Consider the following 23,304-nt stretch of genomic DNA (forward strand, 5'->3'; position numbering starts at 1 on the left):
GACCAGCAAAGTCCATGGAACTCGACCCATGGAGTGGAGTCTGAGGTGACCCTCAGCAGCTGGGAGAGCCACAAGAAGAGGAGGCAGCCTCCACAGGCAACACACTGGCAGCAGGCACAGGAGTAGCAGTGAGGCCCACGCAGCACACCTGAAGAGGAGACCCACGTCGCTGGAGCAGCAGGTAGGAGGAAAGAATGCTGGAGGCCCGGGCTACACGAAGCCTGACAATCCCTTGGAGGAGGAACAAACAAGCCTTGGTAGCTTCAAGAGTTGCAGTGCACAGCTGGACAGCCGGTAGAGAGGACCGAGGGAACCACTACAGACCCCCACATGTGATGCAGGATCCACGCAGGTCTGGAGGAGAGAGGATCCACGCAGCCGGTCGTCGTTGCAATTGGTGCCTTCGGATGCAGGGGAGTGACTCCTTCACTCTAAAGGAGATTCCTTCTTAGTTCTGCAGGCTGAAGACCAGTCGCCCTCAGAATATGCACAGCCAGGGAAATGTTCCAGATGCTGGAAGGAGCCGGAAAAACAATGTTGCAGAGCGGAGTATTCGCTGGAGTTACAGATTGTCGGTTCCTGGAGGGTCCAGTTGCAGTCCCGGTGGTGAGAAGATGAAGTAAACGATGCAGAGGAGTCATGCTGGAATGTTGCACGTCGAATCTGAGGACCCACCCAAGATTGGATTCAAGATGGCAGAAACAAGAGGCCACCTGGAGAAGCTCTGGGCACCACCCCTAGGGTGGTGATGGACAGGGAAGTGGTCACTCCCCTTTCCATTGTCCAGTTTCATGCCAAAGCAGGGACCCGGGGACCCAGGACTGGTGCAAACCGGTTTATGCAAGAAGGGCATGAAATGTGCCCTTCAAGGCATTACAGTGGCATGGGGAGGCTACCCCTCCCAAGCTATGTAACACCCATGTCCAAGGAGGAGGGTGTTACCTCCCGCTCCCACAGGAAATCCTTTATTCTGCTTTCCGCTGCCTCAGCAGGTCAAGCAGCCTGTCTGAGGGGAGGCAGCAGCGCAGGTTGCTCAGAAAACTGGTAGGAGCAATGCTGTCCCCTAAGGAGTCCCTGGAGTCAATGGAATCATACAACCAATACTGGCAACAGTATTGGGTGTATGATTCCAACATGTTTGATACCAAACATGACCAGGTTCGGAGTTACAATTATGTAGCTGGACACAGGTGTCCTGTGTCCAGCACATGGGTAAAACGCCTTCCCCGCACTTATGAAGTACAGTGTAATGGAGTTGGTGTTCATACAGGCACCTCTGCTCAAGCAGGGGTGCCCTCACACACAGACACCTGCATCCTGCCCTCTGGGAGGCCTACCATAGGGGTGACTTACAGTGACCTGGTGAAGTGACCTGTAGTGAAATGGTGCATGCACCTTTTTATGCAGGCTGCAATGGTGGGCCTGCAGAACCATTTTGCATGGGCTTCCATGGGTGGCATAATACATGCTGCAGCCCATGGGGAGCCCCTGGTGCCCCAGTGCCCTGGGTATCTAAGTATCATACAGTAGAGACTTATAAACTTTGAAGGGGGCACCAGGATGGCAATTGTGGGGTGTCCAAAGTCCTAAGCAACTAAACTTAGAGGGAGAGAGCACAATCACTGGAGTCCTAGTTAGCAGGATCCCAGGGAAAATAATCAAAACACACTGTGGGGGTAACCATGCCAAATAGAGGATACTTTCCTACAGTATCTCTCTACAATGTTTATATTACTCTTCAATGTTTAATTAACAACTTTCTGAAATGCACTTTTTGTTAAACCCATTCTTTTCAGCAGATCAATATATGTTGACCTCTAGATCTAGCCTGGACCATCCTCCCTCCCCGAAATAATTTAACTTTGAGGTAAGCGCAAAGGAAATCTCACATACCTTCGGCAACAATAATTCCTTTGGATAATTATATCTTTCCTCACCTTCTAAATATCCTCTAGAAGCCATAATAGACACAAACCTTTTTCAACCAGCAAAACCCATTCAGGCATGCAGACAAGAACCTAGACAGCATCAAGAACAGCAGCAAAACAACATTTAGCATATATTGCTATCTTATTAATCACAGAGTTAACTCATAGGCGGAGACAGGAGACATCTGTTGAAAAACCTAGTATTTACCAAAAAAACTAAATGTTATCTAACTGTTTCTTTAGATGGATACTTCTTCCTGCAGATTCCTCACCTTATGATGAATGAGTACCAAAACAATACTTCCCCGGTAGGTTCGTCTGAACAAGCAAGTAAGTCATGCAAAACAGCCCTGGCAAAATATCAGTCACCATGAATCTGAGCTGTGAGACAGTACTGTTTTACAAAAGACTTTAAGCATGACCTTGTGTCCATCCAGCATATATATCAGACACTTGGATGCCCTTGGTGAAAGCAAAAGCCATATTAACATTTGTTGAGCAGGCACAAATGCCAGCTGGAGGGCCTCACTTGGCCATGACCATAAGATCTTAATGAAAACAGGAAACCAACCTAAGAATGTGCTTTTAATTAGTGCTTTGCCATTCTTGGCTCTAGCAATGCCAATAAGGGATCTGATTACTCTTTCCTGTTGTGCGTTCAATCTCTCAGGATTCTCACCCTGAGGTGCAGCCTCTGCAGTTTCTCCTCCTACTTGGTGGGTTGAGGAAGAGAAAAGAAGGACAAAAAATGAACATGTTAATTTCACTGTGAAAGTCTTGGTCAACCTAGACTTGACCCAATGGTCTGCCTCGTTTGCCAATTCTTGGGGAGGAACTGGACCTAGGTCTACCAGATATTGATGCAACTGTTCATTAAAGCAATTACTTAAGATGATTTCTTTCATAAACAAATTGTAGAGCCCATCATAGTCATGCACTTCACTTCCAGTTAACCAACCATTGAGTGTTATCATTGAGTGTTCTATGAAATCAACCCAGGACTGGCTCAAGGTTTTGTGAGCCCCCCTGAACCTAATTCTATACTTGACCACTGGGTCAAGACTAGGTTGACCAAGACTTCCTCTGGGGGTGACCAAAAAAATGGGTTACTAAGCCTTCCCAGTGTAAGGGTGGTGAGACACCTAAATATAAAAGTAAAGTATCTTCTAAAGGACCCCAAAACCCTTCTCTGGAGGGTCAGCTCCAAACCTCTTAACCATCCACTCATGGGTACAAAAGGTAAAAACATTGATCCCAAAAAGTCCTGGGACAACTGTAGACAGAATGGACACCAAACTGGAGACTTAAGAGAGAACTCCCCTAGTACTGCACCAGCTAGCACTGGTATAGCCATTCTCCAGGTGGGATCTACAGTGTGAGCAGAGCAAATCAGGGTTCACATTGAAGCTATTTAGTCTCTGAGGGTGGCGTAGATGTTGCCACTCTTGCTGTCTGGCACATTAATATGAACAAACAGACAGCATCCCTTAATTAATGGGACTAGAGTAGACTCCCCGAGGGATACAGGTGGCAGTGTCACCATGGTGACAAACAAACTGGTTTCCCCAGGACAGTACTTTGTTAGACAAACATATCCAGTTACCAATACTAACAATGTAACTAAGGTCCATACCATCAGTATGGCGGCGTTAGAATGGGGAGGAATTACTGTCCTGAAACAGGTAGTGGTCTCTTCTGCAGTTCCAGTTAAATGTTTGCTAGGTTGTGACCTGGAGTCCTCAGCATGGGCTGAGGTAGAACTCAAAACCCATGCAGCCATGCTGGGAATCCCTGAGATGTTGTGCGTAAAGACTGGAGCACAAAGCAGAGAACAGGGTGAAAAACAAGTGTTGGAGCATGGAATAATGGCCCAGCCTTCCAAGAGGAAAGGCAAGAAGACTGGGGGGCAGCTTCTGTACAGCAATAGGCACGAGACTCCTCTTCTCAGGAAGAAGTCTTACCAACTCCAGAGGGAACTGAGGCCATGGAACTTTACCTTACCAGGTTGAGCTCATGGGCCCAGGGGGACCCTCTAGGGACCAGCTGTGCCTGGGACAGAGAACCTGTCTCTCTCTTGAAGGTCTGCAATAGTAAGCTGCTGCACAGGAAAAGGGAGATCTCAGTGGCTCCCACAGATTCTATTGGGAGGAGGAACTCTTGCAAACTGAGGCCAGAGACCCCAAACCTGGTGCCACCAGGCGAGTGAAAGTGCCCCCAGCAGTTCATGGAATTTATCCCCTGGGGCCTGGTTAGGAGGGTCCTAGCACACACTTAGTCAAGTAAGCATCACATATAAGGTAAAAAGTGGGAGGTAACCATGCCAAAAGGGGCACTTTCCTACATAAACAAGGTATGTGAGTACAAGGTTCAACTCCCACTGCAGCATTATGAATGGGGTAAGTGGGAACATGTGAGTAAGTCCCTTAAGAAACCTCCCAACGATGGGAGGTTTGATCAAGAATAGTTGATCTGGCAGTCTGAGGAAGACTGAGATGGCAGACAGGTATCCTTTAAGGATGCCCAAAGCAGAGCCCTGCTGGGCAAGAGAAAGTATGAACAGCAGATCCTCAGACGGAGGTGCAAAAGGGGTGTAGGAAGTTGGCTCTGTATGTGCTATTTCAAAGTAAGGAATAGCATGCACAGAGTCCAAGGGTTCCCCTTAGAGGTAAAATAGTGGTAAAAAGAGATAATACTAATGCTCTATTTTGTGGTAGTGTGGTCGAGCAGTAGGCTTATCCAAGGAGTAGTGTTAAGCATTTGTTGTACATACACATAGACAATAAATGAGGTACACACACTCAGAGACAAATCCAGCCAATAGGTTTTTGTATAGACAAATATCTTTTCTTAGTTTATTTTAAGAACCACAGGTTCAAATTCCACATGTAATATCTCATTCGAAAGGTATTGCAGGTAAGTACTTTAGGAACTTCAAATCATCAAAATTGCATGTATACTTTTCAAGTTATTGACAAATAGCTGTTTTAAAAGTGGACACTTAGTGCAATTTTCACAGTTCCTAGGGGAGGTAAGTATTTGTTAGTTTTACCAGGTAAGTAAGACACTTACAGGGTTCAGTTCTTGGTCCAAGGTAGCCCACCGTTGGGGGTTCAGAGCAACCCCAAAGTCACCACACCAGCAGCTCAGGGCCGGTCAGGTGCAGAGTTCAAAGTGGTGCCCAAAACACATAGGCTAGAATGGAGAGAAGGGGGTGCCCCGGTTCCGGTCTGCTTGCAGGTAAGTACCCGCGTCTTCGGAGGGCAGACCAGGGGGGTTTTGTAGGGCACCGGGGGGGACACAAGTCCACACAGAAATTTCACCCTCAGCGGCGCGGGGGCGGCCGGGTGCAGTGTAGAAACAAGCGTCGGGTTCGCAAGGTTAGTCTATGAGAGATCTCGGGATCTCTTCAGCGCTGCAGGCAGGCAAGGGGGGGGTTCCACGGGGAAACCTCCACTTGGGCGAGGGAGAGGGACTCCTGGGGGTCGCTTCTCCAGTGAAAGTCCGGTCCTTCAGGTCCTGGGGGCTGCGGGTGCAGGGTCTCTCCCAGGCGTCGGGACTTTAGGTTCAAAGAGTCGCGGTCAGGGGAAGCCTCGGGATTCCCTCTGCAGGCGGCGCTGTGGGGGCTCAGGGGGGACAGGTTTTGGTACTCACAGTATCAGAGTAGTCCTGGGGTCCCTCCTGAGGTGTCGGGTCTCCACCAGCCGAGTCGGGGTCGCCGGGTGCAGTGTTGCAAGTCTCACGCTTCTTGCGGGGAGCTTGCAGGGATCTTTAAAGTTGCTGGAAACAAAGTTGCAGCTTTTCTTGGAGCAGGTCCGCTGTCCTCGGGAGTTTCTTGTCTTTTCGAAGCAGGGGCAGTCCTCAGAGGATGTCGAGGTCGCTGGTCCCTTTGGAAGGCGTCGCTGGAGCAGGATCTTTGGAAGGCAGGAGACAGGCCGGTGAGTTTCTGGAGCCAAGGCAGTTGTCGTCTTCTGGTCTTCCGCTGCAGGGGTTTTTCAGCTGGGCAGTCCTTCTTCTTGTAGTTGCAGGAATCTAATTTTCTAGGGTTCAGGGTAGCCCTTAAATACTAAATTTAAGGGCGTGTTTAGGTCTGGGGGGTTAGTAGCCAATGGCTACTAGCCCTGAGGGTGGGTACACCCTCTTTGTGCCTCCTCCCAAGGGGAGGGGGTCACAATCCTAACCCTATTGGGGGAATCCTCCATCTGCAAGATGGAGGATTTCTAAAAGTTAGAGTCACTTCAGCTCAGGACACCTTAGGGGCTGTCCTGACTGGCCAGTGACTCCTCCTTGTTGCTTTCTTTGTTCCCTCCAGCCTTGCCGCCAAAAGTGGGGGCCGTGGCCGGAGGGGGCGGGCAACTCCACTAAGCTGGAGTGCCCTGCTGGGCTGTGACAAAGGGGTGAGCCTTTGAGGCTCACCGCCAGGTGTCACAGCTCCTGCCTGGGGGAGGTGTTAGCATCTCCACCCAGTGCAGGCTTTGTTACTGGCCTCAGAGTGACAAAGGCACTCTCCCCATGGGGCCAGCAACATGTCTCTAGTGTGGCAGGCTGCTGGAACCAGTCAGCCTACACAGATAGTCGGATAGGTTTCAGGGGGCACCTCTAAGGTGCCCTCTGGGGTGTATTTTACAATAAAATGTACACTGGCATCAGTGTGCATTTATTGTGCTGAGAAGTTTGATACCAAACTTCCCAGTTTTCAGTGTAGCCATTATGGTGCTGTGGAGTTCGTGTTTGACAGACTCCCAGACCATATACTCTTATGGCTACCCTGTACTTACAATGTCTAAGGTTTTGCTTAGACACTGTAGGGGTACCATGCTCATGCACTGGTACCCTCACCTATGGTATAGTGCACCCTGCCTTAGGGCTGTAAGGCCTGCTAGAGGGGTGTCTTACCTATACTGCATAGGCAGTGAGAGGCTGGCATGGCACCCTGAGGGGAGTGCCATGTCGACTTACTCGTTTTGTCCTCACTAGCACACACAAGCTGGCAAGCAGTGTGTCTGTGCTGAGTGAGAGGTCTCCAGGGTGGCATAAGACATGCTGCAGCCCTTAGAGACCTTCCTTGGCATCAGGGCCCTTGGTACTAGAAGTACCAGTTACAAGGGACTTATCTGGATGCCAGGGTCTGCCAATTGTGGATACAAAAGTACAGGTTAGGGAAAGAACACTGGTGCTGGGGCCTGGTTAGCAGGCCTCAGCACACTTTCAATTGTAAACATAGCATCAGCAAAGGCAAAAAGTCAGGGGGCAACCATGCCAAGGAGGCATTTCCTTACAAGGGGGATCAGCAGATTTGTTAGTACACCATGCCACAAATTTGTTCCAACAACAGGCATATACCATTTTGATGGAGGGACTCCTGGTTGCCAAGATAACAGTACAGACTTCGGGTGGAACTTTGAAAGCTATCAACTGCTGCCGCTCAAACTCCACGCAAGAAGGCAGAGACTGGGCAGGTTTGGGTGGAGAACTGTCCCCTGCTGCTGCTACATAAGATCCTCCACAAGGGGCAGTCTGATCAGAGGATTGATGGGCATGCTCACAAGCTCGGGATACCATACTCGTTTGTGCCCAGTCCAGAACCACCAGGATTACCTGGGCACGATGGTTCTCGATTTTCTTCAGAGCTCTGGGCAGATGTGGTATTGGTGGGAAGGGGTAAAGGAGGTCTGAGTTTCACTCGAGATGAAAAGCGTCTCAGAACGAGTGCCCCCTTGGAAACTCCAACTTGCAAAACAGCTGACATTGCACGCTCTCTGCGGAGGCAAACAGATTTAGCCAAGGCTCTCCCCACTGCTGAAAGACCTTTGGCCACAGCCGGATGGAGACACCATTCGTGATCGACCATGTATCGAAGGCTGAGTTCGTCTGCTCTGGTATTCAGAGAGCCCGCTAGATGTTAAACCACCAGGGATATGCCCTGATGTTCCAGCCACGTCCAGAGCCTCTTGACAAAGGGTCCATGACACCATGGGTCCATGACACCATTCCGCTCTGCTTGTTGCAGTATCACATAGCTGTGGTGTTGTCCATCAATACCTGCACTACTTTCCCTTGGAGAGAGGGAAGGAATGCTTTCAACGAAAGCCTGATCACCCTAATCTCCAGAAGGTTGATCTCCACCTCGCCATCCCAGGAGTGAACCATCTGTCAAACCCAGGAGAGAGGCCAAAACACCAGTTTCATAGCCTGAATATTCTGGACTAGCTTTTCGGGAGGATAGGCCCAAAACTGCACTGTGTCCAGAACAGCTCCCATGAAAGGGAGTGACTGAGAGGGAGTCAGGTGTGCCTTTCACATGTTTATAGTTAACCCCAGCAAATGCAGGATGTTCGTCAGTCTAGAGGTGCAAACAGCCAGTCGTCGAGGTAGGGGGAAAACTGAAACCCCTAGCCTGAGCACAGAAACTGCGATCACCGCTATAACGTTTGTAAACACCCAAGGGGCACTAGTACGAACGAAGTGAAGTATGGTAAACGGAAAATGTTCATGACCTATCACAAACTGCAAGTAACATCTGTGGGCAGGCAGGATGGGAATATGAAAATAGGCATCCTGCAAGTTCAACACTACTATCCAGTCTACAGAGTCCAGGGAAAGAAAGGACTTGAGCCTGAGTGAGCATTTTGAACTTCTCCTTCCTGAGGAAGAGTTTGAGGGCCCAGAGGTCTAGGATAGGACGAAGGCCATTGTCCTTTTGGGCATCAGAAAGTAGCTGGGATAAAATCCACAACCTACTTCTGGCACAGGGACCCTCTCTATGGCTCCCTTGGCCAAGGAAGCCGTAACCTCTTCATGGAGAAGTGCCAAATGATCCTCCGTCATGTGATCATAGGATAGTGGCATGGCAGTAGGGGTAGTTTGGAAGGGGAGGGAGTAGGCCCTTTGGACTATTTGCAAAACCCACCTGTCTGATCCAGCAGGGCAGGTGATGGCAAATCCTGCCACAGACTGGTCCCTGGTGGGGGAAGTGTGAGATCAGGAAGGCTTGGACACTGCAGCAGAGAGGGGTAGTGGACTGGCTAGGCTGCTGGCTCCCAGATCCACACGAATGCTGGATTCCACATCCTGAGTCAGAGGCTGAGCAGCATGCGTGGCACGGAGGCTGGTAGGGAACGGACGTGTTTGGGTGCCCCTTCCATAGCCACGAAAGGGGCAAAAAGCAGACTGAGAGGGGGGGGGGGGTGAGTGGCAGCAGCGAGGCCAAGGGATCAGACCATAACCCGGGAGCCGATAAAGAGCTCAAGTGTCAAGTCTGCTTTGTCCCTGAAAAGACAGGTGCCATCAAAAGGGCATGTCCATCAAAGTAGATGAACATACCCTGAAAAGCCAGATGTCCATAACCAGGCGCGGCAACTCAAGGCCACCGTCGAAGCAACCAGTCTGCCCAGAGAGTTGGTCGTATAAAGCCCACACTTGATTGTGAACTTGGCTGCATCTCTTCCATCAGAAAAAGCTTGAGAGAGAATGGCCCATTCCTTCTTCAGGACCTGTGGCAGTACTTGCATGACTGTGTCCCATAAAGTATAGGTGTAACAGTCCAAATGGCATGCGGTGTTCACAGACCGCAATGCAAGGCTGGAGGAAGAGAACAACAACTTCCCAAGAAGCCTCTTTGATTCACTATCTGAGGGAGCGGAAGGGAACGTGCCATGGGAGGTGAAGGATTGGATAACCGAGCTCTTGCGGGTAGGGTGTTGGGTCAGGAAAGCCGGGTTGTTAGGTGCAAGCCTATGGCAGCGAGCTATTGTCTAGAAAAAGGAGCCTCTGTGCTGGGTCCTGACCACAAGCAGCTTCAGCGACTGCTCCTTCAAAGTCTTCGGGTTCATGGCCCGGCATTCGGAGCACGACTTCAGGTCATGGTCTTGCTCCAAGCACCACATACATACCAGGTGCGCATCCCATCACTGACATCATGAAGTGACAGGAGTCGCAGGGCTTGAAGCTGGTCTCATGGGACGACATCTCGATGCACCAGAAGTCAAACAGAAAGTAAAGTCAAAAAATGACTGTAGGGTATCTCTACTTCAAATCTGTGCTTCGGCTGCTGGGGAAAGCAAAGAACTGAAGTCAGCGCACTGGAGTGGCACCCATATATGACCCGCATGCCATATCTGGCAAAGCCGCCAATGACGGATGCGCAGTTGACTGACACCGCCTAACGGTGAGCAAAGATTCTGGTCCAAGAAAAATCCCCAGATCCAGACTGACACCTAGGGGAAATTCCAAGGTAAGGAATCTGCAACTAGAAGTCTCTATCAGGTAGCCTATGCCTGTTAATGCTTATGGCATCACCTCTATGACCCCTTTGTTCCAAAGGACAAAAATTAAGTTAAGTTAAGTAATGTGAAAGAGAGCATGTCCTTTAGGAAACATGGGTAAATGAGGGAAGGCAAAAAGGGTAGAGTGTAGCCACTGCGTACAAGCTGGATCATCAAGAGATCCATGGTGATGGTCTCCCAGTAGATAATGTGAGACCACTCCATCAGAAGCTGGTGGCAGAAGGGGAAGGAAGGGTCAAAACAGGCTTTAAGACATCACAGCCAGCACAAAATGGAGAGAACTGGAGCGGCAACTAATGATGGTGTCTCTTAGATCCACCTTTGCCTCAGAAAGGAAGCACTTTTCTTTTAGACTGTTTGGCGAAGCCCAGAAACTTTAGGTACTGTTTGTGTAACTGTTTTGACATGGAGGCTAGGCACAGCAAATGCCCCATTTCACTACTGTTTTTGCATTATTCGAGAAAAGGATTGTTTATTACAGATGAGACATTCACTCAAAGATCATGCCTCCTAAGCTCATCTGGACATGTACCAAGACATTTGTAGAGCACATCCAAGTGTATCACAACAAGGTAACATCTGTGGTCATGAATCAATCAAAAGTAACAGTAGAATACAAGCCTCCCTTCAACATTTGTGGATAGGCATTATGGTAACCATCGATCAAATATGACCATGGCTTGTTCTCTCATTGATATAGTCGGGAACACAGACAACTCATTTTAGGCAGCTCCAATAGGCATGTGATATTAGCCATAAGAAGAGCTAAACTTCCAGAGGTGAAGCCTTCTTTGCCCACGGAATGAAGCCTCCTAGCCATAAGAAAAAGTATTAGAATTCAGTTTAACAGAATCACCAGACTCTCTGGACAGGGTTGAGACAACAGAAACCATGTATCCAAAGGTGCTGGTATGGTTTTGTGCAATTTGTCTGTGGAGTGCAGGGCCCAAGAAGGGCTTCTCCCAAGCAGCTAAAACAGATTACAAGAGCACCTTATTGAAAGGAAGCAGCAGTTGTGATACCAGAGCAGATGGTCAAAATGTTATATTTTGCTTCATTGGTATGTAAGGATAAATCCAAGTCCTTCGCTGCTTTTCGTACTACTGAAGTGAATAAACAAACTGCCTCTAAAAGATGCTCTGAGAGGTAGGAGATCTCTCCTTGTGGAGAAGAACAGACCGCATTAGCATCTCAGAAATTTGGAAATGGTCGGGTTTAGTATTATATGGAGAGAGGTGGTCAATTCTCCTGTAAGCCCTCATCATCTGTACGGACATTGCCTTTGTCCACCACAGCAAGAACATCTGAGTCCGATCCATAAAGTTTCTCCATCCAAGCAAATCTTTGGGCCCTAAAAAATGAGGGATGCTAGAGGGTTTATAATTAAAATGGGTGGAAACCTTATTCTTGCAGCTTGGATAAGGTCAGCCAACTCTGAAGGTGCAAGCAGTCATCAACACAGGATCCGGGTGGGGGGAGGTACCTCCAATGAGGCATGGGGCATGATGTTTGGTGCCTTGTCAGGCACTGGCTTATATGAAGTGGTACTGAAGTCAGAGCCGGTGAAGTTGCAAAGTCTGCTGGCATCAATGTTGTCAGAACCACCAGACCCACAAGAGGGGAGGAGTGGCCCAAAGAGAAGCAGGGGTGTCCTGAAGATGTACAGCATGGCCTGATGAAAGGCCTTGAGCTATGTTGACTCAGAAGCTCGAGTCAGGGACTCTAGATTCATCTTTTTAGCTCAAGCCCACTAAACAGCGCAGCTGCCTGGTTTGCTAACGACATCTTGGGGACATTCGGAAAGCTTTCTTGGTAATGTATTCCACCCATTGCTTACAACTGGCTTAGTGGTTTGCAACTCACACTTGCTTGCTTTCGGTTTGCTATATTTTTTAGGCTGTCCAGCCTGAGTTTTTTCCTCACGAAGAGCATTCTTTTTTAAACTGTATGCTTCAGAGTGCTCCCTTTCTGTAAATAGGCATTTACATCTCGTTCTTATCTTGTCACAGTTGCTGTGCATTCAAAGACAGAGGTCAAATATCAGGCTCGGTCTTCCAGAGTTTGGTGTTTACTTGTCTTTTTCTGACTTCATAGTGAGAGGATTTATGTGACAACCTTTCTGTGAAAGGCTTTGTTCCTAGCACACAACAAAGCTTACATTTCTGCAATAAACTGTGTAGATATTTCAGAATATATCAGAATTAGGAAAGCAAAAATATGGCTCACTTTTTGCAATTCTAAAGTGTGTGGAAACAAATATTTTGAAACAATCAACACACGTCAATACACTGTGATGATGACATTTCCACACATTATTGTTTGCTCTAAACTTTAATCAGAAAAACTGTGTCTGTGCAAGTGCAATGGACATTTTGATTGGAAATGTGCTGTCTAATGGCAGTGCGCTACCACAACATGCAAACGCCACTATATGGCACTCCACTCTACTCTACAACATTCGATGCCACTGCACTCCACACCGCACCACTTAACTGTGAGTCACTAAATTCTACTATGCACCACTCCACTCTACACCTCTCTACTCTGCACCACTCTACTTTGTGCCAATGCACTCTTCATCACAGAACTCTACACCACTCCAGTCTAAGCCACTCTACACCACTCCATGCCGCACTACCCTTCTCTGCCCCACTCCAAGCCGCACTACTCTGCAACACCGCACTCAATGTCAATGCACACCACTACATTGTACGCCAGTCTGTTCTATACCAATCTGCACAGCTGTACTCTATGCCACTTCACTCTACTCTGAAACAGTACACTCTAGGTCACTGTAGGAAGCTGGCCTAGTGTGTGATGGACACCTATGGTGTTTGCACCCCATACCAGGTCCAGGCAACCCCTATTAGTTAGTAGAAATTGTGTCCAGGAAACCAGGGCTCTTTAGTGGTAGCTGTGGTGAGCAGCCAAGGAGGAGTGTAAAGCACTTGCAGTACCACAGAAGTCCCACAGTAATGTATCACACATGAAAGGAACCACACAGTGTTACAAAAATAAAGGTACTTTATTACAGTAGCACTGAACTTGATTACTTATAGGTAGTCTCCCAACTGGAGGTAAGTACACACACTATATATATATATATATGAGTAGAAAATAGCTATGGTCATATAGGTGGGGGGGTCAAACCATATACTAAAATAATGGAATGCAAAGTGAAGTCCCCCACAGCAAGGATGTGGAATAGTTAGAAGGGAGCTGGGAGAACTAGGGACCCCCTAGATGACCGCCAGCGACTAGGAGAGCAGAGGTAAGTTACACCAGGTCTTCCCAGAGACTAACAGGGGGACATGGAAAAGGAAGATTACAAGACCAGGACCAATCCAGTGGAACCCAATGGTGGCTTCCAAACAAAGAGGTCCTGCAAAAGAAGTGGACAGGTTCCAGTCCACATAGGTGTGTCCAGGTGAGGCAGGAGTCACCATCGACCCTTTCCATTTTGCGGATGAAGATCCGGGTCAACAATGGAAGATGACGAAGTGAACTATGGAGCCCAGGAGCTGCAGAGAGGTCCTTGGAGTCATGCAGAAGATGTCCTACGCTGTTGCCGGGTTGCAAATGGTCAGTGGTCAGGAGGACCACCAACAAGCCTAGGCAAACGCAAATCTGGGCAGAAGAGGATTTGCAAGGAGGAAGAGGACCAGCGAGGCTCAGGGGACTCGACCCTTGGAGGGGAGTCTGGACTGACCCTCAGCTGTCGGGAGAGCCAGCAGAAGCAGTTGCGGCCCCCACAGACAAACCACTGGCAGCAGACACAGTAAGTTGCAGTGAAGCCTAATCAGCACATCTGGAGAGGAATCCCACGTCGCTGTAGCAGCAGAGGAGAGACTGACCTTGCAAAGATGAAGTGCTGGAGGCCGAGGCTACTTGGAGCCTGAAGATCCCTTGGAGCAGGAGTCAACAAGCCTTGGTTGCTGCAAGAATTGCGGTGCACAGGGTCATTGCCCTGAAGGAGGAGGCAACGGCTCACCATCTCCTAAGTTGGACAGAGGGTAGAGAGGACCATTCAGGACCACCACCTTTGTTGGAGGATCCACGCACTTCCTGTGGAGAGCAGATACCAGGAGCCGGACGTCGCTGCCTTAGGTGTCTACGGATGCAGGGGAGTGACTCCAAGGGATTCTTGCTTCTTTGTTGCAGCTGAAGTCTTCCCGATCCCAGATGATGCGCAGCCATGGAAATGTTGCAATTACTGGAAGGAGCTGAAGAAACAATGTTGCAAGGTGAGGTCGTCTCAGGAGTTGCAGGCTTGTTTGGTTCCTGTGAAGTCCAGCAGTGGTTAGTGGTGGCCAGGAGTAGAAGTCGTCGATGCAGAGGAGTCCTGGTGGAGTCTTGCACTAACAAGGGGCTTGGCCACTCTGCAGGGTGACCACATGTCAGAGGGGGGGGGTCACTGACTTCAGTCACCTGTCTTGGCCACCCGATGCTCCCAGGGGCCTCTGCACATGTTGTTTTCAAGTGGCCATCTGGAGGAGCTCTGGGCACCACCCCTGAGGTGGTGACGGACAGCGGAGAGGTAACTCCCCTTTCCTTTGTGTGCTTTCGCGCCAGAGCAGGAACTGGTGGTCCCTGGACTGGTGCAAACCGGATTATGCAAGAGGGCACCAAATATGCCCTTCAAAGCAAGCAGGTGGTGTGGGGAGGCTGCCCCTCCCCAGCCTTGTAACACCTATTTCCAAGGGAGAGGGAAATGCATCCCGTCTCCCACAGGAAAACCTTTGTTCTGCCTTTCCCTGTTTGAGCTGGTCAAGCAGCAGGAGGGCAGAAACCTGTTTGAAGGGCTGCATCAGTGTGCGCTGCCCACAAACCCTGAACGACTGGAAGGAACAATACAGGGGGGTCCTCTGAGGAGCCCCCAGAGTACATGGAATCATGCCACCAATACTGGCATTCGTTTTGGGGTATGATTCCGACATGTTTGATACCAAACATGCCTAGGGGCTTGGAGTTACCATTATGTAGCTTGACCACACCATTATGTACCTGGGACCAGTACACAGGTAAAATGGTTTCCTCGCACTTACGAAGTCCAGTGCATTGGAACAAGAGTTCGTAGGGGAACCTCTGCTCATGCAGGGGTGCCTCACACACAGGAACCTGCACCCTGCCCTCTGGGCTAGGAGGGCCTACCATAGGGGGGGACTTACAGTGACCTGGTGCAGTGTCCAGCAGTGAAAGGGTGCATGCACCTTTTCATGCAAACTACAATGGCAGGCCTGCAGACACAGTTTGCAGGGCTCCCATGGGTGGTGTAATACATGCTGCAGACCATGGGGGACCCAAGGGGTACCAATGCCCTGGTTACCCAAGTATCATATACTAGGGACTACAGGGGTACACCAGTATGCCAATTGTGAGGTGTAAAGTGTACCAAAGCAACCATATTAGAGAAGAGCGCACAATCACTGGGGTCCCGGTTAGCAAGATCCCAGTTAAAATAGTCTAAATACACTGATAAACAGCAAAAAGTGGGGGTAACCATGCCAAAAAAGAGTGACTTTCCTACAGTCACTGCATTCAACGACACTACTCCAAGCCTCACCACTCTACTCTGCACCACTCCAAGCTGCACTACTCTGCAACACTGCACTCTACGCCAATGCACTCAACTCTGTACCACACCACAACATTCTATGCCAGTCTATTTTATACCACTCTAATCTACTCTGCACCACTGCACTCTATACCACTGCACTCCACCCTAACCTACACCACTCCACTTCATTCTACTCTGAAACACAATACGCTCCAGGCCACTACATTCTACAGCACTCTACTTCACTCTGCGCCACTCTACTCTAAGTCACTGCACTCTCCACCACTCTACTCTAAAGTACTGCAGTCTAGGCCAATGCACTATACACCACTTTGCTCACAACTAATACTCATCACTGCACTCAACACCAATCTACTATGCTCAACTGCACTCTATGCCACTATACTTTACAACACTCTACTCAACACCATTGCACTCTACCTCACTGCACTCTTTGCCACTACATTCTACTCTGCACTACAGCACTCTATACTACACCACTGCACTCTCTGCCACACTGCGTTCTACAGTACTCTACTCTGCAACACTTTACACACTGCACTCTACAACAGTATAATCTGCAACACTTCACTCTACAACTCTTTACTCTGCACCCCTGTACTATACGACACTGTACTCCACTCTGCACCAGATATCTTTTTAAAGGATCTATGGCATGATTTAAACATTATGAGGAAACATTTGACCTAGTCAGTTTGAAAGGAAGAATTTCAACAGTGGATCATCTAGAGTGGCCAGGACCTGTGTCGATAAGACGTGGAAGAGCAAGAACTGTCATTAGTGCACTAGTCGGTGCCTTATGTCTCAGAGGGTCATTACATTCTGGGTGGGTTGAACTGCATGGCACCATCCACCAAAGCATGAGAGATATTGTTGGGAAAAATGTTTCAGGAACTGTCTGATACATGAATGATATCTGGAATCTGTGGGAAGAAGTACCAATCAAAACCCATGAGTTGGTAATAGCGTCTTAATGGATCTCGGAGTTGTGGAGAAACATTAGGTGGGGACTACCCAAAATAACTATTTCTTTAATTTGAAATCCACAGCAAATAAGGCAAGTAATACATCAAAGAATTATCACAGTTATAAATGCTTCTCATGAATACATCTAACGATATCGCAGAAATCAAAGATTGCTCTGAAGTTGAATCACACACCAAGATTAAAGGCTTTAATCTTGATTGTGACTGAGCACGGTTGTTTGGCACCCAGCTCGTTTGAAATTCAACTTCATAAAAGGCTTTGATTTCTACAATAACGTTTGATGTATTCATGAGAAGCCTTTATAACCGTGATACTTCATGGAAAGAGGCAATGAAAGGAAGTAACGTTTGCCCTGTGCTGGCCAAATAGGAGGATTCAAAGAAGAGTGACACTGAAGCCAACACTTTATATGACTTTGATGTATCACTTGCCTTATTTGGTGGGGATTTGAAATTAAAGACTATCAAGCCTTGAGAAAGCACCAAGGGGATTACCATGAAAGGGGCAAAACACGTGTTGGCTGTCTCCTTTAAATCAATTAAAGGAGTGAATGCTCATTTTGACTACAACTAAGATTTAAATGATTCTGAAGATCTAAAGAAATCGTTATTTTGGGTGATCTCCACCTAATTTTTCTCTACTACAGGAACCAGTGGCCCAAAACCTCAATTGTCTTACCGCCCACACTGAAAATGGGTATTGAGTGACAGAAGGGTAGCGTTTAGACCGTTGGAGCTCTTTCACCTGATCTAGGAGTTGTGCACTGTGTGATAAAATAAACAAGGATGCAGGTAAACAATATTACAGTACATCAGAAACACGCCACAAAGTTAAAACCCACAGCTTTCACAACCAGGTTTTCTCAAAACTTTGCAACTTAATTTGCATCTCTGTACACAGCTTTATGAACTCACTCATGAGACAGTCACAGGTTTCAACTGGAAAGAGACCCTAGAAGTGAATAATTGGATGAAAGCACTGTTCTATCAGATTCTCACCTTTCAGTAACATTTAGTCCATCCCTGGATGTGGAGGAGGACCTCATGCCTCGGAAGCTACCAAAATGAGAACGTCTACCTTTTGCTGAGGGAGTATCAACTGGCATCTCTCCAAGACCCTATAAAAAACAAAGAGCAAACAAACTCTTGAATAGCATCATCTCACTGCATTTCAGTGCCTTGAAAGGGTACACATTGTTTAGTACACAAAGCTAACATAAATGTTAATTAAATTGAATTAATGGCATAGAAACTAAACTCAATGGCTGCTTTCTTCCCGGCAACATTACAAAGTAAAAGATCGAACCGTCACAAAACATCAATACTCTCCAAAATAATTGCTTTTATGACTGTTAGTTCTATCTAGCGCTATGATTTTTTTTTTATTTGACTTGTTTCCTACAGTCTAAGACAGCTTACCTTCAAAGATTGAAATGTTGGCAGGTCACCAAGCATATGAAGCCTTTTCTTATGATATGTGTCAGTGATGACAAGAGAGGGAGGTAAAGGTTAAAAAAAAGCAAGAAGGGGAGAAAAATACATGGAGACTCAGGGACCACGGAGAGGGTATGGAAGTAATGTTATGCAAGAAACGAACAGGGGAGCAGGCAAGGCCGTAGCCATGAGTGTATGTTTAGGAGGGCATGGGCCCAGTAAAGACGAGAATAACAAGCATTTACAAAGCAACAGGTCTCACGTTTGCTCATGTTAGAGCTGATCGCGTTTTAAACTCCTAACCCGACTTTTCACCTATCGGGCAAAAGTGCATTTATGTACATAACCCGAAAAAGTGAAATCAACTATGTAAAGCGCTCGACTTCTGGCAAGCGAGATCGCGCTCGTAAATTAGAGAAAAAAAAAGTCCACGAACCCGATGGAAAACAGCGAGCCTCGCATTTTTTCTGTACTTGGTCGCTGAGCTCGAGGAGGGCTAGCCACCAGAAAAGGCATGACGTATGCGTGCCTTCGACTAATGAAAGCAAGCAGATTTTATTAGGGAAGCCCACGAACCAATAAAAAAACACTGCTGTGAAGTTGACAGGGCTCCGAGCCCTTTTCTAAATACAAAAGAGTCTCGTTGCGATACGCATGCGCGAGCAACGCAGGCTCGACCCTAAAAAGAAGGGACCTTGGGTGTATTCATTCACTAATATTTGTGGACAGACTGGGGCAATGAGTGTAGGCCTTAAAACATACTATGAATTTTAGGCGTTACTCTACTCAAGTAAATAATGTTTTCAAATAATGGCACATTATGAAACAGAGTCAACCACTATCTTTATGCACAATACAAAATGATTGAAATTATATATGTGTCAAGTCTGCAGACTTGCAGGTTTACATACCTTCTGTTTTTTAGTGCAATGTTTGATAGGTTTCTTGCATTTATTTAAATAGCTATTTCAAACATGTGCCTTTGGGAATTTCTGCAACTGCAACTCATCTTGGGCAAAGTCTGTGGAGCACTGGCCACATTAGCGAAGGGTGAAGTTTCGCTTTTTGAAAGTCAGGTTTTCAATAATAATTTAAAAAAAAAAAATGGGGACTTGCAATTAGATGGACAGGATTGCCTTCACTTTTGTGATAGAGTACCTATCTGCCAAACACTAAATCGTGACCTTTGTCACAACAAATGCATGCCCCATCAAAGTCACAAGTCTGTTGTACCGAAGAGCTTGTAAAATAGATCTTCCTCGGACAGTCAGCAACAAAACAGGTAAACATGATAGCGAGTAGGTCACTGCAAGAGGCTGGGTGGCTCCATTTGAGGCATGCAGCTAGGATAAGAATATTACTTCTATCCCCAGCAAAAGTTGGCTAGGGGGAAACCCCGCTCCTGAGACTCTGTTCTTGAGTACTGATTTCACAGGTATGATCAAGGATCTTGCTCTATACTAGCCTCTCAGCATCACTTTATTCCTGTTTGCGTGATGCATTTCATTAAGAAAAGTATCCAACTTCCACAAAACTAGACACTCTTCTCTCATTCTTATGTAGCGGTATCCTTGCTTAGACCACTCAAGGTGTTACTCATCAGGCTGTTAACTTTGCTTGTACAGACACATATATTTCGGAATGGTGAATGTAGAAAGAATGAGGGAGGGCCTGCCACCTGTATTTGAAATATAAAATTGGACTCGCAGTATGACAGATGAGGGCTGCAAAAGCCATTGTCAAATGTCATGGTATGAGGTAGTTATATTGGCTACCAAGTTGTAATCCAAATTAGAAATCCATCATATCACCTCTGTAAAAGAACCACCACTTCTCAACATATCAGGTATACATTTCAGTAACAATATCAATTCCTAATAGCAAGACTGCCATACCTTAAAAAAGATAGCTACAACAAGTCTCATAAAGAGAGTATACAAACAAGTAACATGGGATGGTGCAGTGGCAATGTTAACAGAATTGCCAAAAATCACTTTTGAAAAGGTGAAATTGGCCAGACCCTAGTAGAACTTTATGCATTTCTTTGCAAGGGAATTTTTGGGCAGTAGCCTATAGCCATTTCCAACAACTGAGTGCATTTGTTCATTTGAAAAATGCATTGGGTCACCAACAATGCTCATAACCTAATAAACTTTAAATGCAGCCTGAAGTCTCATATATCTTATCTTCCAATGACCTCTCCTTATCTTATTTTGCTCCTTTATCCTCACTCTTATTTCTCTAGCAACATTCCTCTCAAAGTCTGTCCATTATGCGTTTCTGTCCTTGGTTGCTCTACCTCTCTCTGCTTTCCTCTGTAGATGTCTCTTTCTCTTCTACTTCCTCATTTTCTCCCCAACTCACTAATTTGCAGTGCATCACTCTCTTTTTTTCCCATTCTTTCTCGAACTCTCTCAATCATACTGTCTTTCAAAATCTCAAAAATAACTTACACACTTCGTAATTAATCTTTCACTTTCTATCTTTTAATCAGTCCTTTTTAGACACAATGTCCCCTTCTGCATATATGTTTATGCTTTCAATTTGCTTCTTTCTTATATCTAATGTTTTTCTCAGTTATTCCTTTGCGATCTCTCTTAACCTTTGCTATCCCACCTATCAATTTATCCCTCACTTGTTTTATCACCTTTTGTTTTCTCTACCTCCGTTTTTCCCTAGCACTTCACCTCTGTCACTTCTATGTCTCGCTCATTATCTTTCTCTCACTATCTCCTTGTTCCGTTGCCCCCCTCTCCACATTCTATGCTCCACCTGTCTTTCTATTACTATTCTTCTTAATTTTAGCCAACTAAAGCTTTCGTTGTAGGACATCACGGTGATTGACAGAATAAAAAAAGATATGATTAGAAAGAGTGTTCCTGAAATCTTAATTTCATAAAACCACAAGGAAACACAATTCATTGGAGCTCCCTCTTCTAGACAGCCCCGGTCACTGGTATACACTGGCAGCGTCTTATGAAAGTACGCTCTGGTGAGAAGGCACCGGACTCATAAAATGTACAACTTCTGTATATTAGAAGTATTCAAATATGACACCTAAGATCAGTTATCAAATGGTGTAGGATCGCCTTTTATTTCTTACCTTTCTGAGTGGAGGCACACAAATTCTCAAAATGACTGCTGCAATGGACAATAACTGCAACACATCCAACGTACATCCAAAAGAAATAGTAAGACCTGCTGTGGCTGCAAGTCCATGCCGACTATTAAGCATGTCTCTATCAGTGAAAGGGGATCAATGCAGCATAACATGGCAGAGACTGACATAACTAGGCACTCACTCTTCATCCAAGTTAGTTGCTCACTGCAGAAATATAGCCAACTCTGCAGCATTCAATGCTCAGTTTAGGGACAAATCGAAGCATAGTCTCTCCAAGAATTGCCCAATGCAGGACTTTTCAATTATGTGAGATATATTTACCAGACAAAAGATGCCAACACTACTGAAAAGAATATCAACCCTCTTGAGAGATCTCAATAATCTCCTAATAAATGTTTAAGATCCCCTCAGGAGCAGTGGTGAAACGATTCAACAGTAGCTTTCTTGGAAGAGGTACAATGTCCTGTCGGAGGTAGAACTGCCCAGCTAAGAAGGGTCAGTGTCAGAGAATTATTAATAGACTTCTTTTGAAAGTATGGCAGGGCCTGCTAATAAGTGCCTACAATGTGTCATTAAAGACAGTTCTGCAGAGATGTGCTGTGATAGTTCCACTAAAGTGTAGCCGTCTTGTTGAAAAGAACCTTTAATGTTCCTTTAGGCAAGTGCTATTTAATGACAGGTGTATCAACCATTCAGTATTCAACTGCCACAATCGCAAGCCCTGATCTGGAACCCTCAAGGGAAAACGAAAAGAGGAAGGCCAAAAAAAACCTTGCGCAGAGGCTTCGAGGCTGACTGCAAGGAGATGAGTTACACCTAGAGTCAGATTGAAAGAAAAGTCCAATACAAAAATGGCAGTAGAGTCAAGGTTGACTACCTATACCCCAGGAGGGGAAGTACGCATAAGTAAGCAAATATAGCAACCCGTCAGAGAAGTGTTTATAGAGTCCAATAAAAAATATTGTAGACCTAATATAAAGTACTGGTAATAATTCATTAAATGCTCAGTGGCCTCTCTAAGAAGTGATGCTATTGAAGCTTGTTTGAGAAGTTCCTGTGTTTTCCCAAAGAAAGACCAGTTTGTAGTTTTATTAATCTATTGTTAACTACCATGGAGTGGGTTTTGTGTCTCCCCGTGGTACACTATCAACCCATGGTTCGCACCATGAATCTGTCACTTTTATACCACAATCTAGTGGCAGTAAACGCAAGTGAGGTGGCCCTATCCTGGTTTTTCTCCTCTTTCTAGTGAGAACCAGGTATTGATGTGCCACTAGTTCTTCAAATATCTAACTGCTGGATCATTCAATAAATCTATCAGTGTGGACCTCCTTTCTTAAGCAGAAGACACTCAACTAATCCTATGTTTTGACCTGCTTCCATCACACTTTCCTCCCTTCCCTAGCTAGAATTGAGGGGTCACAAGTTGCCAAGATTAATAACCATGGTTTTTGCTTTGATAAGTTGCTGTCTTTGGTGGAACAAGTGAGCTCTGTAACCTACTGTGTTTTCAGCAGATGTGGCTGCTGGAAAATATTTATTTCATCCGTCAACATCAGCATGCTCTGGTGGTGGGAGCAGCAGTTCTATTAATAGGCGACTATGCTGGGGCTTTTCTTTTGATATGATTCAAAGATTGCAGCTGACCCAGAATATTGTGCCCAGGTTGTACTAACTCTTCATAAAGGTTTCTGAGGTTTCCCCGCTTCCTGTTTAGTAGTGGAGCAACATGAAGGCTATTAATATTGCCACTAGGCCTTTTATTACGAGGGTTCTAAATGTATTCATGCCAGACTTTCTCAGCATGACACCCCCATCTCTTTGATCTGGCTCTATGCTTTTGTTGATGATCTTAGGTTTTAACAAGCACCCTGAGCTGTACGTTATGGCCTTGTCTCTTCTTGCCCACAGCTTTAGAATGGTCTTCTGTTGGTTAGTCAACAAACTGCTAATGATCCAAGGTTGTTAAGGTGCT

The 23,304-nt window shown here is 46.5% G+C and overlaps 1 protein-coding gene across 2 annotated transcripts in view; it reads right to left on the reverse strand.

The window, feature by feature from the left end:
* The window catches only part of TOGARAM1 (TOG array regulator of axonemal microtubules 1), a 489,673-nt gene that overhangs the window by 76,387 nt on the left and 389,982 nt on the right, over positions 1-23,304 (reverse strand). For both annotated transcript variants that reach the window (XM_069208622.1, XM_069208621.1), the window contains one exon: positions 17,774-17,892. In XM_069208622.1, the coding sequence (XP_069064723.1) occupies positions 17,774-17,892 (119 nt within the window). The remainder of the gene's footprint in view (positions 1-17,773; positions 17,893-23,304) is intronic.

Source organism: Pleurodeles waltl, chromosome 9 (assembly GCF_031143425.1).
Source record: "Pleurodeles waltl isolate 20211129_DDA chromosome 9, aPleWal1.hap1.20221129, whole genome shotgun sequence".
NCBI classification, from domain to species: Eukaryota; Metazoa; Chordata; class Amphibia; order Caudata; family Salamandridae; genus Pleurodeles; species Pleurodeles waltl.